Source organism: Mercenaria mercenaria, chromosome 12, assembly GCF_021730395.1.
Source record: "Mercenaria mercenaria strain notata chromosome 12, MADL_Memer_1, whole genome shotgun sequence".
NCBI lineage: Eukaryota > Metazoa > Mollusca > Bivalvia > Venerida > Veneridae > Mercenaria > Mercenaria mercenaria.
The window spans coordinates 30,221,711-30,240,534 of NC_069372.1; the positions used below are offsets into that span (position 1 = coordinate 30,221,711).

At 34.3% G+C, this 18,824-nt stretch overlaps 1 protein-coding gene across 1 annotated transcript in view; it reads left to right on the forward strand.

Moving 5' to 3' along the window:
- Window positions 1–18,824, forward strand: part of LOC128547302 (retinol dehydrogenase 12-like) — a 209,868-nt gene that overhangs the window by 161,358 nt on the left and 29,686 nt on the right. Inside the window, exon 2 of the mRNA XM_053519547.1 lies at window positions 10,720–10,962. Coding sequence (XP_053375522.1) covers window positions 10,720–10,962 — 243 coding nt within the window. The remainder of the gene's footprint in view (window positions 1–10,719; window positions 10,963–18,824) is intronic.

The following is an 18,824-nucleotide window of genomic DNA, read 5'->3' on the forward strand; positions in this document are numbered from 1 at the left end:
TTCATGGCCCTCTTGTTTATAATTATATAAGAAATTATTTAATACCACCGATGTTCGAAGTTCTGTAAAACAACCCTCTCTCCCTCCATCTCTCTCTCTCTCAGAAGAATTGCGTTTGTTTCAAATCTTGTATATCTTATAGTGAAAGATGCTAATGGAATATTTTGATCTGTTTAAATGGGATTAGATTTATGATTAATTATTAAATATGATATTTTTCAAACGGTAAGAAGGGAAGAAAAGTGTGTGGGGTGGGGGTGGGGGACGGGATGATGCATGGACTGACAGGGCAGGGGTGTGGAAATCCTCAAATTTTTCACTTGTCCACGGACACTTAAAAATCCACTTGTCCATAGTCAAGCTTCACTCGCTCGGATTTTTAATATTAAACCTTCATGAAACTGCAAATAGACTGGAGAGTTCTTTGTTTAGGACAATGAAAAGAAACCATATCACAGTAACTGTGGTAAAAAATAAGCTGTTAAAATATTTGCCTTTTAAAGTTTATATAATGTTGAAAATTCATAAACCAACACAGTTTTGTCAAAACATGTTTCGCTTTAATAATCTTCTTCAGTTGACAATAACATACACAATACATGTTATCAATACAGGATATCTATTTAAAGTTTTTGAAAGTCTGAAATCGCATAAAGCAGGGTTTGGGATCTTTTGATGCCATGCCCTAAACACTGTCCACGCAATGGTGCAAGCCAGATGAATACAGAAAAAGACTCGGACATGTTTTTAGTCATACATGCGATCTCTGTGTGTTTTTGATTTTCATTTGGCTGACTACTGGCTCCAATATTTCCTTTGACAGTGACTTATTGTTTCAGCAGCTGGAATTCTACTAACAAACTTGTCGAAATACTTTTTTAAGCTGTTTACGTTTCTAATTTTTTATCATAGTCACTGAGTTACAGTGTGTGCGAAACCTAGTCAAAAGAACCAATCAGATCATGGAAAGTGATGCTGAAAGACACAGATGTATGTTTTGTTTTTCTAAAACTGCAGCAATCGAGAGGCTCTCAAGCAAGTACATCACGGAATTCATACATTAAATTATCTTTATCACCTCCATACACTTGAAGCAACACACAATCTAAATGATATTTTCTGTTTTCTCATTTTATACCTGAAAATGTCAGCGGACACACAGAATGAAAAATGCACTTGTCCGCCGACAAAAAATCACGAGTTGGACAAATTGGACGTAGGAATCCCACATCCCTCCAGGGGTGGGTGTGGCAAAGAACTTTGAGCATCTAATGTTCATACATAAAGCACAGACGAACAGCAGTTTTCATTTGGTTAGGTGTTTATCCATTCTAAGTTCATATTTATCCAGCACTGTTTCCTATACCAGTCAGGAATTATCTGCAAATCTAAACCCACCTCATAATCAATACACTTTTTAAGCTGTAAAAATGAATTTCAAACTTTCATGCTGTTAAACATTGTCAAAGAGATGTTTAATGAACTAACACAGTTGATAAGTAAGGTCTTATTGCAATTTCTGGTACTTTAAAACAGTTAGAAACATAAAACATGTTCATTTTGAAGACTTCTTTGAGTACATTTTAATGAATTCCAGCCACATAATGTGACTTGTCGATTGAAATATTTAGTACACAAAACATGTTATCAATACAGGATATCTATCAAAAGTTTTATGCTAACATCGCATACTAAGATAAAAACATGAAAAAAGACAAGGAAATTAACTACATACATCGTCTTTCTGTCAGCCATTTTGGCACTGAGTTAGGGTCGCTGAACAGAGTTAGGATTATCCGGGTACATAGTGTGCTCATAAACCTGCTAAAAAGTATGAAATAAGCGATATATACATGTAAGAATCGACAGAGGGCACATCATACGATCGGGTTCTTTTGTTTTAGAAATGAAAGTAGACTGATTCGATGACTACTGTGTGCACTCAAGTACTAAACCTTAACATTGACAATGATTTTATTCAAGAGCAAACCACTGTTTTATATATATTATTTCGATCCTAATCCTAAGACGTTATCAAGTTATCTACTTTCAGATACTTTCAACCCGTTTAGTGAGTTTTTCTTTTTCCAGCGCGACGTAATGACGCGATGACGTACTAATTTTCGTGTTATAACATCTGCAGAATCCCAAGGGATTGGTTGGTACCTGAGCACGGTAGGGCCAGGGTACCAATTTATCCCGAGGGATTTTGAAGATGTTAAAACACGAAATGGAGGTACGCTAAGGCTATTCTAGTATAAAATACTAACGCTAAAACTGACAAATGAATACTCAGCGCTATTTTTTCGCGCGGGAATTTCTGCGTTGTAAAAACGTTGAAGTAATTTCCTTTTAGCTGATCCGTTTTTGGACCATAATACGTTTACGCTTTGCCATGGAATGCGCATATATAAAAACGTGTTTTAACAGCACGTGAGCGCGAAAATCTCGCGAAATTCAATACACAGTACATGCGTTGATAAAAGACAGTTTCAGACTTATCTTTTTATTAGGGAATTAAATATGTTGGTTTTAGAATGTGCTCTTACGTAGCAGAAATTATTTTGCAGATCCACATACTGATATATTTGAAGGATTTTTGTCACAAGCATGTCTACAAATTTTTACTTATATGTGAAAGAAAACAGTATGTTGTACAATCGCTTTCAATAGAACTATAACAAAAGTTTATTATGAATACACTTTTTACAATTTAATCAGTATTTCATTTTATCTGATTTCATCGTTCATTTGCTCGCCAAACGGTCTCTCTTCAGTAACACGACCTGCCTCTAACAAGTCTTGAACCTATCCTAGCCTTAGGCTACCGCAGCTCGATATTTCTTGCCTACCTATTTATCCGAGCACGCGCCGGGGATAGATATTCCTGTCTTTCCCTAGGGAAAAACCTTGTCTAACATAGAGTGCACTAAGGTGACGTCACATAGTACCGGTACTATTGTGACGTCATAAACTTTATAAATAATGTCAGGAAATACCAAAAACCTATTTGTCTCCACGATCTATTTTGAACATGATAGGCAAGAAAAATGATCTAACGTGTCTGCCTGTGTAAAAGACAGCTGTTTTTCCTACCATCGGGACAGCATGGATAAAAGAACCTCGCTAACGCTCGGTTTTCCATTCCACACTGTCCCTCGGGTAGGGAAAACCCCGTCTTACACAGGCAGGCATGTAAGATCCTTATAGAATTGAAACGGTAGCTAATTATATTAACAAAAATTGAAATGAAAGTTTTATCAACTTTAATGAAAAGATTTGTAAGTCGATGAGACTCTAATAAACAGTATATAGTTAGCTGACTTTTGGACAAGGCTGTATTGGATATTTGCATAAGGGGTTATTACTTATCTGCGATTGACGAAGACGAAGAGTTCAAACAATAGTTCCTATAGCTTGATGGACAACCAGTTATCAACTGATCAAGGCATATTGCAGCAGAAACCGTGAAACAAGGTGATACAAGGAGATATAGTACAAGGTGATAAATGATGGCAAGACATACTATAGTAAAAACATGATACAAGGTGATAAAGTAAAAAAAAAACCGCGGCAGAAGGTGCAAAGTAATGGTAAGGCACGCTACAGCAAAAACCGTGATACAGTGTTATAAGTAATTGCTAGGCATACTAATAAAAAAAACATGATAAAAGGTGATAAATAATGGCAAGGCATCCTAGCTTTCGTTTCAATCGTGGCATGACTGAAATCTGTAAAAAAAAAGAAAAGGGACGACTTAAATAAGTATTTTCTTACTGATGATAGAACACTCATTATAACTTTGAATTATCAAGATATATATAAACTGTAAAATAAAATGTGAGAACATAGCAATGTGTAACTTGCTTATTTAGTTTGACATTTATAGTCAGGGACGGATACAGGATTTGGTGGTGGTGGGGGGGTGGGGGGAGTCGTAAAATATTTGTAGTGTAGACCTAGAGCAAGTAGGGGGACCCGGCATGCTCCCCTGGACAATTTTGAAAACAGTGGATCCATCTGGTGCATTCCGGGCGCTCTGAGATACTTTTTATTTGGTATGGACAAAGGACAGCTTTTGTGTCAAAATCAACACAAATAACATGCAAACTATAGTGATGTTTTATCAATTGTCAGACTTATTCTTGCGCAAGTATTTCGGAATTTCTTCGCCCAATTACTGAGGATTTTTATGGGGAGGTCTTACCTAGGACTATTTAACATAAAAATTATAAAGAGCTTTATGGGAGCTCGTGCAAACTATGTCCGATAATGGACGACTTTACATGTGCGAGCATAGCGAGTGAGAAAGAAATGCATCTTTTTCCACCCAGAACAAAACATAAATTAACTAGGCGATAAAGACAAAAATGCATATTTTATATTTTTCATCCAGAACAGAAGACAAATTACATATTCGACCTTAGTGGGCGAGAAAAATTGCGTATTTTTTCACCCAGACCAAAAGATAAATTATCTATGCGAGCGTAGCGAGCCAGAAAAATTCATATTTTATATATTTCGGAGAAAAAAATGTATATTTTGCACTTATTTACCCAGAACAGAAGACAAATTACCGGTGCTCCGGCGCCGGGTGCGCCCCCTCCCCTCTGGATCCGCTAGTGATAGTTTGATCAGATTATGGTCTTTACATTCACAGAACATTATGAAAAATCTTATGGTCTTTACATTCACAGAACATTATGAAAAATCTTATAAACCTTCATTAAAATTGTAAGGACGTTCCCGAGTAGATACAAAATTGTCTTAAACCAACCCAAAAGATACCAAAACTGGCTTATACGTAAAAAAATCGGGCGTGAGGGGCTTTAGCGCCCGCTTTTAGTATAACAAATGGAGCACAAATGATAATGCAACGATCAACAACGTAACTGAGGCGAAAACTACAAGATTTGTGTAAGAAAAGCAATCATAAAGTGAGTTTGGAAAGGTTTCGACGGCCGTGTCTCACCACTGTCCCTTCAATAACATTTTTTACATCGAAAATCATTGACCCCGGGTTGATAGTCGATGATAGACAAGTGATCTTGCCACAACATGGACGTACTCGTTATGGATATAAATCAAGAAAAACACACTTACTTTGAAGAAATTTAAAATTTCCGTAACACATGTAAACGCTTTTCCGCCATTTTGCACCGAAAAACACATTTTTTCTCGCTTAAACCACCGATGGATACTTTACACGTCCTACCCTCTGTGATTCTGTCGGAGGAAAACTTTTGCAATAAAGTGCGCGGCATTTTACTATTTATGCACGTCACACGAAACTTAATGAACCATGTACAGTTTATTTCCTTAGATTTCGAAGCGATCTTTTGCATTTTGATGTTGGCTTTACTGACTTTTAAATGAATTAGAAGTTTTTGGTAAAAGTGCACGGTAATTTTCATTATGATAAAATGCACGGCTAATTATTTCATACGTCAAACAAAAAGATGCTCCGATTATTTCTTGAGTATAATTTGAACTATTGATTGTCTACTATTCTTACACACACGTAAGAGGGGTTTTACATTTAGTGTTTCTGTATTAATATCCCTCTGTGTTAAAAAGGATTAAGAGATCTTCCCTTACTTATAATTTTCAGGAAGTGTTGTTCCAATACATAACGTTTATAATGCATATAATATGTATGTAAAGAATTGCTGTCTCAATGCTGTGACACTCCCGTGTATTGCGCGTTCTGTAGATTTTATATGAGTAAGATCAGAATACTTCCAGATATGAAATAAGGTATTGGACCCGTAATGGCTTTCGGCAGTTTCAGTGTCATTACGTAATATTCGTATCCTACTTTTGTATTCGTTGGGCCGTAATGTAGCTCAAACAAGCCAGCCAGGAAGTTCTGAAACCGGATTCGGAAAATACGAAATCAAACGGCAATTTCCCATTGTCATTACGGACCAGCTGCCTTAATATATAAGCACGTAACCACTTGATCACGATATCTTATTAACTATGAACAAATTCTGTAATTGCGCGAAGAAACTGCTTATAATGACACTTTATTTATAGAGTTATGGCAAATTATTCAACTGTTTTATAAGTGTTTTTAAGGAGGATTTAAATTTGTCATTTCATCATTATACTCACTAATATATCATCATAGAAAAAGACCTTGATTACAACTTATGCCTAAGACACAGGTCACAACTGCCAACACCACAAATCCACTAACAAATAAACCGGTTAATCATTGAGTCATTGTCAATGTAACACACTGGCACAGTTTCATGTAGCTGAAAAGAAGATATTCTGTATTGATTATCACTTAATCCATTCTTATATTTCCCGTAATAGAAACATTCTTGACTACTCATTTAGTGTTTGTCGTTACTGATAACCTGTTATTATCGCTATCACTGTTTATTGTATGACTCTCCGTGCTTGGCCTATAACTGTGATCACGGGTCCATCACACAGCACTGTATCTCCAGTCTACAACGCTTGGCTGCATAATCAGGGTGCATGTACCACGTGACTTTTTCGCTAATCTGGGGTGCCAAAAACATGGCGAATACCTCGGTAAAAGTGACATTTTCTTAAATATCTTTTCGGCAGCCTGTTCAAATAATAGGAAACATAGATGAGTGCCGTCTCATATGAAAATCTGACACTCGGCTACAAGTTTTTTGTTTCTAAGTCCATTCGTTTTCTCTAAAAGTGCAACCGCGCAACTGAAGTGAACAAATTTGATGATGTTAAGAAGGGGGACATTTTCGCAAATTCAATTGATAAATCCTTTAAAAGGCCGTAAAAGACTTTTTTGCGACACGGATATTTGTACGAGTATTGTCTTGACATATACAATTTAAGAAATTACAAATTAAGAGCCTTCAATAGCTTCCTAGGCCGGATTTATCAAATTGCTAAGCAGGGGTCCGTTTTTCTTGATGCTAAGACGGGGGCGTGATTCAATGATTTGGTAATGGAAGTCTTTTGTATATCATTAACCCGCTTCATTTAAGTTTTTCCATGTTTATACTGCTTACTATAAGAAAAATCCGGTTGTATGTATGTTAAAATTCAAATGGTCATGACAAATGAAAGCTTCTTACCGACTGTGAACTGTGAAATTTTACCTAAGGTGAAATACTTAATTTGACTGATTTAATGAAAAATTCACCAACTTTCACTCTATGGTGTCGGCCCGTTACAATTTCTCCTTTACTGTATAGTAAAACAGGCACTTTTGGACATGGATTCAGCGGCGAATTTCACAACAAATTTACAGCATTGAGAGTTCTGTATTTCTGAAGATGAATAATGTCAATAAATCATAAAGAAACACTGTCATCAACAACGAACGTCTTTGCTACATATCAAAGTATTCAGTCACTCTTTATGATTTCCAACCCACATCTGTCATGGCCGCCAGTCTGGAATAGTTTTTAATCCTTCTGCACAGAAATGTTGTCCTGGAAAATACACGGACAAAACAACTGTTAAAGACATAGGAAATTACACAAAATGTTTAACAAGTCAAAGCAGAGATGGCTTCAAATCGGAAACTTTACATTTCAAAGAATTAACTGCTTCCTAGGATACAACGACCTGGAAGTACTTTAATACCTGGGTGACACCCTATCTTAATAGTTTTATTACATTTCCAGGTAGGCTTTGGAAAAATAGTAAGTCTGTTTTTTATCGCATTGGTTTTGTCTTCATTGTTCAAGTTAGTTTTCTTCTTTTGGTTTAACTTTCGATAACCTGACATAACCAACTTCAAACAAAAATGGAAGCAATAAGTTTTTGTATCACAGCGATAAAAGATATATTGAAATAAAGGGCAAAAAATAAAGGGCAAAAAATAAAGATTACTTCACGAGGTTATAAAATTTTGTTAAGTAACGATAAAAATACGTTTCTAATGTTTGAAATTATTTTTCTAAACAAATCTATAGTAAAACTGTTAATTGATAAAGGTTATCGGGTCCGCGATCCGTGTATATTCAAGGGAGACTATTTTTGCCGAAACTACTGGTCAATGTATTGGAATGTTGGCCATGCTATCTGAAACAGGTCTCTAAAGTTCTTACTTTTGCTTTCCTTCTTAAAGCAACCACTGAAATGGTTGAGAATCTGCACAGCAATGTTAATCTCATTTTTTTCTCTTTAGATCATAACTGTGCTGTTTTTATCGCTTTTGTTGGAATACATATCTGAACTTCAGTTTGAAATAAATTATCATACTTTCGAATGTTATTTAGATACATGTATTGAATTATCAGTCTTATGTGCCAGTAATTTCTTCACATGTGTTGTGAAATCATAGTAAATGTTCGAAGGTTAAAGTTTAAAGAACTTTTTTTTTTAAGCCATTGGATTACAACAAAAGAAAACATAATTCAGAGCCAATATTTATCATAAAACATAAAATGGTTTGATAGACGCAGTGATCATTTTGATACTTAATCATACTATAAAGAGGTCGACCGCCTCAATTGTCGAGTTGTAAGATCTCTTTCACAGACGACCATGATTCGAAGCCCGAAACCGACTATGTCTCTTATGAAAGAAAGTGGACATTTCTTTTAAGAAGATCTGAATATGGTGCCGGTTCTTCCCAGGAACAATGGTTCGATAAACTGATCACAATACAACTGGCGTTAAATTTCAAAAAATGGAAAGTAAATAAAGACAAATAAGTTGTGAGTAAGGTAAAATTATTTATGAATGCATGCAAAAGCGTTAACACTGTCAAGTTTCTCAGTACGTTGTTGCAAAAAATAATGACACAGAAAAAGAATTAAAGCCTTCATGTCGATCTGCAAAAAAAGATGAGTATAGGCTAATCGTCGTATTCGATACAACAAAATGGGAAGTTGGGCCCCAAAGCATACTGTATGGGAATGATTAAGGGTCATTGAAACACAGGACCAAAATATCCACCATTTACGGTCTCCTGCAAACCATGGCATATCAGCTGTGAAAGATGTAAAGTAATCCACATTATAGTCAAAACAATTTCTAGAAGTAAAAAGGAGATGAACAAAATGAGCAATGCTAATGTAAGGTCGTAATATACTAGTAATAATATTATAATATACATTGTACTAGTAATAATATTATTAGTCTCACCGGGAAAGGCCGATTGCCGCAGATAAGATCCGTGATTTCTGTCGCCTCTTTCTGGAAATAAAGCCACGCAGAAGGCTTTTTTCTGGACTTATATGTCTTTCCACATTCCTGGCACACAAATGTCTGAAATGTAAATTTATGCACTTTACTACAACATTGATAATAATATTTCATATTTTTTAAACCAAAAAGACATTCCGAACAAAATGTCGTAAAATAAGAGATCTGGAAATAACATATACATTTTATGACCAACGAAACCAGTACAAGTTCCGATTTCTTTTGACAACTGTTACTGACGCTCATGACAGATGCGCAAATGTATTTCATTCAGCCGAAAAAAAGAATTCAAAGTTAACGCGACTGAAATAGAATTAAATATGAACAAACTTAACAGTATTTGTTACAAAGGTTACACATGCCATTTTAGTCGACCTAGAAATGTAGTACATAAATGGAAAGTTGGTGCATTTTCAATAGAATCAGTCAAATTAAGTACTTAGTAGTTCACCTTAGGTAAAATTTCACATTTTACTCTCGGCGAAAAGCTTTCAAAAGTCATAACCATTTGAATTTTACTCCACACATATAACGAAAGTTTTCTTACAGTAAGCAGTATAAACATGGGGAAAACTTAAATGAAGTAGATACACTTTTAATAACAAATCTTTAAATCAAGCCCCCGTCTTAGCATAAAGAAAAACGGACCCCCGCTTAGCAATTTGATAAACCCGGTCTCGGAAGCTATTGTAGGCTCTTAATTTGTAATTTCTTAAAGTGTATATGTCAAGACAATACTCGTACAAATATCCGTGTCGCAAAATAGTCTTTTACGGTCTCTTAAAGGGTTTATTTATTGAATTTGCGAAAATGTCCCCCGTCTTAACATCATCAAATTTGTTCACTTCAGTTGCGCGGTTGCACTTTTAGAGAAAACGAATGGACTTTGAGACAGAAAACTTGTAGCCGAGTGTTGGATTTTCATATGAGACGGCACTCATCTATGTTTCCTTTTATTTGAGCAGGTTGCTGAAAAGATATTTAAGAAAATGTAACCTTTATCGAGCAGTCCGCCATGTTTTTGGCACCCCAATTTAGCGAAAAAGTCACGTGGTACATGCACCCTGATAATTAGCATGCTTTTCTCTTTGCGTTAATAGTACTGTTAGAAAGAGAGACCATTTGCGAAGTGCGATTCTAGGGGCAGAATTCCCACTTGACTGAGCTGATTTCCTCACACTATAATTAAGCGCATTACTCTCAGGGTCATTACTGATCATCTTATGCTGAAGATAATCAATCCAAACAAATAGAAATCCTACAGTAAATCTGCAAATAATGATAAATACCGGGTCTTGGTGAAAAATCATATGAATATTTAGCTTATAACTATCTCAAAAATCAAATTTTCGCCAGATCCTGGTGCAAGACGTGAAGTGGTTTCAAATTTATTTCACACTTTCAATGCTTGCAATATAATATATATATGTGATATACTTGGTTTTATTCTTAGACGGACTCGTTCACTGCACGCGGCTTTTCCTTGTTTTTCTTTTATGAATAAGTGAAAAATATCCACAGCAGTCTAAACAATCTTTACTTTGTTGCTTTCAGGAGCTAATACAGGTATTGGGCGGGCAACAGCCACCGAACTTGCTAGACGAGGAGGCAGGGTGATTCTTGGCTGCAGAGATAAACTTAAAGGCGAGGCGGTTGCAAACAAGATACGGAGCAAGACTAGAAATCAAGATGTATACGCTTATGAACTTGATCTTGGCAGATTGACGTCTGTAAAAGAATTTGTCGAAAATATAAACCGTCGGGAACCACTGCTCCATGTTCTTATTAACAATGCAGGTAGGCCCAAGGTTACAATATCTATTGACACATTTCTAATAATCTTAGGTAATAAGAGCAAGGGGGGTATTCGATCTACTCCTTACCACCGAAACAAAATGGCGGCCAAAACTGAAAATGTGAGTTTTTCTCACTTTTTATCTTTTTTAAGGATTTCTAGACCATTACACATGGCTATCAACCTGCTCTACTGTTTTTTCTATCTATCGGTACCTTTCACTTTGGAAACAGTGCTGTAATTTGTCTGGAATGCTGGTCATGGGATTTGAATCGATGGAAAATTCTCCGTTAAACACGGGATAAGGAATAGTGCGATTAGCAAAAATGGTCTTTTTTCCAAATTATTCAAACAGCTGTGAGCTATTTTTCTGATTAGAAGTAAAATTTCAATATATATTTCCTTCATGGTTAGTCTGGAGCCGATTAAAAGTCGTAATTTTAAATTACACAGTTTTTTGTCTGATGGTAAGGAACAGTGTACGAAAATAAGAGGATAAGGTGCAGTTCACTTCTTCAAGCGACTTTTTTCTTCTCTCTTTTCAGAGACAATCAAGTAAAAATCTGATAAAATAATATTTTGGTGATCATTTGTAACTATCTCTTGCTCAATGTAGTAAGATTTAAAAGGTATCCACCTGTCTATCAGACACGTGATGTACTGAAAGCCAAAAGTTTAGCAAGTATCCCTTGCCAACATTTAACTTTCTGTAAATTTCTTTTTAGTATAGGAGGGTTTACACTATGTGCTTTTACATTTGTGTTTTGACAAGTGGTGCTTATATGCTTCTAATGTTTTTGGAGTTCCCACTATATGTTAAAGCATACATGTTAATTTCAGGGGTGAACGCAGTATCATAAAAAACGTTTGTCAAGACATCTAGTTCCATAAGTTTTATAAATAAACGAATCTAAATCTTAATATTATGATTTGAAAACACTACTGCTAACATCTTTTTATATTATAAAAAGGACTACACCTTATTTTCCAGAAGCCTTTCTCCTAATGGTGTATAATAATTCAAACATTTTAAAAGTTTTTTTGGGGAAGTAATACACCCAAACTCATTAAAGTCTGTCCCACCAATCTGATTAACATCATTTTTAAAGTCATGATATGCGTTATGATGCCCTAAATTATGTTTTTATATAGTGCAGGTCCATATCTCTAGGCACTTTTTTCATTTTTCCAAAAAAAAAAAAAAAATATATTTTTGTATTTTTCTCCATAGACCGTATATAAGCAACATGGCGGCGCCCTGTAATACTTGTTTTAGGGGACAACTCAAAATTATCGACGTTTAAATGTATTAGAAATTAAAACTCGGGCCGAGTTCATACTGTATTGCTAAAAAAATCTCATTGTTGTTTTATGAATTCAATTAAATGTTATTAATAAAAGATAATGAGGAGAACAATTGGCATGTTTAACTTCCAGTGTTACAGAGTAATTTAAACATATTTTTGATATATGAGAATTAATCGTTAGTAGATCTAAGAGCTTTCATAAATTTGGGTTGATTTTAAGATTAGGCGCATATAGGTCGTACAATCTGAAAAAAAAATAATTTTGAGGTAAACAAGTGAGGTGCTTTCATTTCAAAATTAAACACAAAAAAATCAACCATGAAAATTTTCTCCGAAGAAAGTTATGATACATTAAAAAATATCACCACTTTTTCCTTTAGGGTTTTCAAAATACATACGTGACAACACCAGTGTTTAAAAAAGAACTGTTTTCGGGAACAGTTGCGCGGCTGACTGTGTCGATATGTTGAGTAGAATAGCCGAAAATATACCAGCATTTTAGCTACATACTGATTACACAAACTGCATTTATTTTTCCGGCTTCGTATATCAAACTAACAAGATGAATTGAAATCAAATTTTATTTACACATTCAGAGTGAACTAAACCATTTTTTTTCTATGTAATTTAAACGTAATAAAAACAATAGTTTTGTCTGAAGGAAAAGTCCTGGAATATTTACTGTCATTCTAACAACTTTGAGAACTTCTATTATATTTTCATCATACATAACACAAAATCGATGAGTATGCTCAAGGTAACGTATGTACCAGTTATGTAAATTATGCATATACAATGTATTTACCGGTACCACCTTTCGTTAATTTATTAAATTTTAAATCTTTTATATGCCCTTTGAATATGTTTCGATAACATTAAATTTTGTATTACTGTTAATGGGCAATAGTGTATTCTCATTTGAATTCAATCATCTATGATACTGCCCTGAAATTTATGTACGTCCTAAATTTCTAGTATATTGGTTCAAAACTATAATAAAGAAAATGTTGTAAGATGTTTAATCACTATCGAGGCAGTTATGCATATCATGTGAATTGCAGAAAAGAAGAATAAACAATATCGCGACAACAAATACGGTAGCTTTTTTTCAAAGCAAATACATACGTTACTGCACAGTTACACTGGCATGTAACCTCCTGCTGTACAAAAATAAGAATCTGCGTTATGTAATCGTCAAAAGTCTACGAAACAATATAAAATCCATCCTGTACGAATGAATTGAAGCATTAGGATTGATGTAAATGAATTACAGATCAAATGGAACTTGAATTACATTGTCAAATCATTACGGAAGGTCGGTGGTTCTACCCAGGTGCCCGCTCTTGATGAAATAATGCATGAAGGGGCACTTGGGGTCTTCCTCCACCATTAAAGCTGGAAAGTGGCCATATGACCTATCATGTGTCAGTGCGGCGTTAAATCCAACAAAAATAAACATTGTCAAATCAACATTGGAGATAAATAATGGCACCCGTTCAAAATTAAACATAATGCGAAAATACTTTTCTATCTATTCATATCCTGTTTATTCCGAACATGATATTCAAATTATTTTATTACTACATTACGAATGCCACAAAAGAAAGAAATGTTTTTTATTTGAAATTATACATACGTTACTATTGGTTACGTATGTATCACTCGAACACACTGTATCTTTACTTCTAAATACATTAATATATATGTAATGATTTCATTTGAAAATAATAAGCATATTCTATATTTAAAAACTATTAGATATGAAAATTTATTACGGTGTGATATTATTCTCTTATCATATCTATAGCATACAATTCTCAAAATTGAATTTGTTTACAATGTGTACGTGATAAAAGGTTATCAAAATTAAATTATCAAAATTAAAAGTTGGCGGCCTAAAAAGCTTGTAAACATGAAACCCTGCGTCACTGTTGACATATGCTGACGTAGGAGTTTGTTTTGAATATTTCTATATCGTATGTATCGATCACGTATGTATCATTTCCTTATTTGATGCTCATAAAGAATATTAATAGATAGATATTTGTTGCCTAAAGGGTAATCAGCTATCAGATATGACAATGAACTTCGTCTTTAAGAGCATTAAAAAAATGAATTAAATTGTGATATTCTACAATACGGTAACGGATGTATCAATCTGTTATATACGCTTTTGGGTAATGTTTTCCACGCTGATATGGTGTAACCCGAATTAACAGCATAAATGAGCAAGCATAATAGTTATATAATTTACGAACAGACATGTGTGAATACAGAAACATTATCATATTCTTTGGCATAACGTATGTATCGTTATGGTTGAGACATCATTTTAAACGATGACTGATACGAAAGGAGTCCGGATAAATTTGTATCTATGTTTGATTATAAAATAACTTCCTATGTTACTTCATAAAAAATATGTGATTTTGTTGACTACTGATGAATTTTAAGACAAGAACGTACATTAAACATAAAAAATGAGCTGGCGACAGTAACGTATGTATTGTTTACGGTAGTTTGAAGCTTCATAAATTACTAACAGACAAAGGTAACAGTCAAAGATTCGGTATAAAAATCAAACAAGCTTAGTGCTATATGACATGGAGACGAATTACTCTTCTGTTGATTTGTTAATAAGATAGTAAACAGTAACACACACACATGCACCTCACTAGTGATTTTTGGTGAATAATTCCTTTTGCATTTTTAAATGAAGACTGAATCCGAGTCCCCATAATCATAGCCATGTTTATGAAAATGTTTACATTTTTCCCTTTTTTCATGCTGGCTGATAACGAGACATCCTACTTGGAAGTCTTTCAAGTGAGATTGGATAACCGTATGTTTTAGCATACAGAATAGAGCATTGTCCAGTTCCGAATGCCTGGTTTATATATTTCAAAAGCACGACAACCAAATACTTATGCGGAAATACCATTCATTTTACACATGGAAATGCACAGCAACTGAAAATTGCTACTAGTATTATACTACACAAATTACAGTAAGATGATCAGAGTTTCACTTTAAATATGCAAATGAGATTGTGAAATATAAAAAGCAACAGTTCTTGGCCGTCATGAATAATCATAAATGTCTGCCAAGAGACCTAACCGATTTGTAATGTCCAGAAGAATCGTTGTTGTAAAAAATAATGTTTATATTTCGTGAAAAGCTTCTGAAGTTGAAATCAAACTTTTGTAGTATATCTTCTGAAGAGGAAACTGGTTGCTTTGTATATTTGACCAATGGAAAAATCGGTTACATTTGCTCCCTACTTAGCATTTGAATGGCCAAATATAAGTTCCTATAAAATGTTTGATTGGCCAAATATCTAGGTCAAAAGTGATATAAGACACCACGTAGAACAGAGAACAACAGTTTTGTTTAATCGAGAATCACTGAAAAAGTCAAGTGTACTTACCTACTGACATATCTTGTCTGGTAATATGTTCATTCGGGGATTATGTTACTGTTCTACTCATCAATCCGAACCCTTCAATTATTACATGGTAGAAAAATGTCAACTGGTTATCTCAGAAATGATGACAGAAAACTGTAAAATCCGTTTGAAAAAAATTGCACTGCACTTTATCCTCTAATTTTCGCATACTGTTCCTTACCATCGGACAAAAATTGTGTTTTTTTGAAAATACGAACTGTGATCTGCACAAAACGAACAGTATTAGATAAGTATGTGGAAATAGTCCTTCCAATCAGAAAAATAGCTTACAACCTGCGGTATATTAGGTAAAAAAAGACCATTTTTGCAAGTCGCACTATTCCTTATCCCGTGTTTAACGGAGGATTTTTCATCGATTCGAATCTCATGACCAGCATTCATGACAAATTACAGTACTGTTTCCAAAGTGAAAGGTACCGGTTGATAGAGAAAACAGTGGAGCAGGTTGATAGACATGTGTTAATGTCTAGATATCCTTGAAAAAGAGAAAAAGTAAGAAAAACTCACATTTTCAGTTTTGGCCGCCATTTTGTTTCGGTGGTAAGGAGTAGATCGAATACCCCCCTTGAAGAGTCTTATGATTAAATATATCTCTGTACTGTAAAAAGAAGTAAAATGGTGACTGTAAAGGAAATCTTCATTTGTACACGAAAATACACTCTGACTCGCCATATTTCGGTATTAATCCCCATTGTGTGTGTGTCTGTGATTATTTAAAAATTTGTTTAAATGAGTTCCAGAATTGCATCATCCGAATCCAGCAGCGAATCCAGCAGGAATGAATAATGCTTATCTTCTTCCTTTTATAACATTGTTGCTTTGCAATCACCACAGTTTCGATAGTATCTTAATTATGCACAGAAACAGTCAACAATTGTTTCTTACAAAAGTAACTCCTTATCTGCTGAAAATTTAAACATTCCACGTTAGAAAGAGTTCGAAACACCTAGAATTTTCAATACCTTAAAGTGCCTGTCACTTCTATTGGTGTATGGAGTGTATAACGCACAACAGTCAGCGCCAATGTTGGTAAAATTATTTCATGACAGTAATCAGGCCTGTTTCTGTCAATGTAATAAATACATATGAAATCAAAGTAAGCATAAAACGATAGAAACTGAATGTATCAAGTTTAACGGGGAAATAAAACATCCTAGTCAGAAAGGCTAAAAATATGATATGGTCAACAACTAAGCCTCTCTTTTTGAAAAGAAACAAAAAAGGGGTTGAAATGGAATTACACAGCTTCTCACGACGTAACAATACCGTGCGCAATTTTTCTTGATATTAAAGGGATATACCCTATAACTGTGTGCAAATGAATATGTTCAGAAACCATGTGCAAATGAATCATTGAATCAAAAGGAACAAATAAAAGAAACATCTAGCATCAGCGAGCAGTGTCTATAGTCTTAACAATTAATACAGTTGTTGAAAATTGCATTTATATGAAATCTGTCATTTCCGCAAAACATACAATACACCGTGTATTTAGCTTAGCGTAACCGCCGTAAATGCGACGTATACACGTTAGACACAGTGAGTATGAAGCTCATTTAACATTAAAACTGCTTTAAATGACCATACGGTATCCGCATCTGTATTTAAGGTATCTGATCCACAAAGAGAAACATTTCGATGCCTGAAAGAAATGTGTCTGCTTAACAAGAATTAGTAAATAAGATAACCATAGATAACATGTAAGAATCACTACAGTCATGATTTTTTTACCTGAAAATGATCAGTCTCAAACTGTAGTAACTGGATTTCTGTTGAAGTAAAAAAAAAAAAACATTAATAGAACACATTTTTTGTCATGTAATTTATATTTTCTTTTTCAGAAGACAGTACACTTTCAAATGATATCAAAACTATATAACATGCATCAATATTTGATATATTTGCGAATTACATATTACTTCACCCGAGGATGGAAAAGTGACGTTGTTCAAACATGTCAAACATCTTATTTGTCACAAAAGTTAACATACGTCGTTATTTTTAACCACACATTTTAAGACTTTATTTTGAATTATCGTCAGATGTTTTAAGATCATATTTGACTTTAAAAAGGTAGCAATTTGTTGTGCTCACAGGAGCTAAAAATAATTTTAACTGAAAACTTTAAAAATCTTCTGTAGCATAACCTAAATGTCATCTACCAAGTTTGTTCAAATTATGCCCCTGGGGTTAAAAGAGGCCCTATCCGGAGGTCCCAAGTTTTACATAGACTTATATAGGAAAAAACCTTGATATTTGGTTAGTGGTCCTCTACAAAGACTGTTCAAATTATGCCTCTGAAAAGGGGTCACAAGTTTTACATAGACTTATATAGGATAAAACATATTTAAAAAATTAAAAACGTATTCTTTACCATAGAGTCATGCTAGTATATATCGAGGCGTAAGATATTTATCTACGAATTAGCAAAGGTTTCAATTCTTTGCAAAAAGCTCAAGATACATGTATTTGTATCATGATACAAAGAATTTATATTTTCATTACAAAATCGAACAAATACTAACACATGATTTGACTTGAAAATAAGTACATAATGAGTTTTATTTTATGTTTTCCAGTGAATTATAGAGTTTTCTCAGTGAAATAAAAGTGATAATCCACAGTTTTGAAACAGTAGATTATCATTTTTATTTTTCACTGTTTTTGCCGAACTAGTTCCGGTCCTCCGTCGCGACTGAAGTCAAATTGTATACCAAGCGTTATGAATACCAGGGACCATAATGACGATGACGTCGTTAAAATGACGTCATTTGTGTTATGCTTTCTGTTGATCTTTCCCGCGATTTTCGACATTTTATAAATTACGCAACAAAAGAGTTTTACACATGAAATAAAAAGAAAATTTGTTTGTGTCAGTGAAATATCAATTTTATTTCACTCGTGAGCACCAAAAATAGTCAAATATCCTCTATTTATCAGGCGTGTTTGGTATCTACGTAAACAGTAGCTCTTAAACAATACGTAAATTAAAAATACACTTACTTTATGAAATAAACAAAGAAAATCCCTGCCATCCGCGACAGCGAAAAATTGTGTTTTGATTTTTGAACGCGTAGTTTTTGGCGACTTC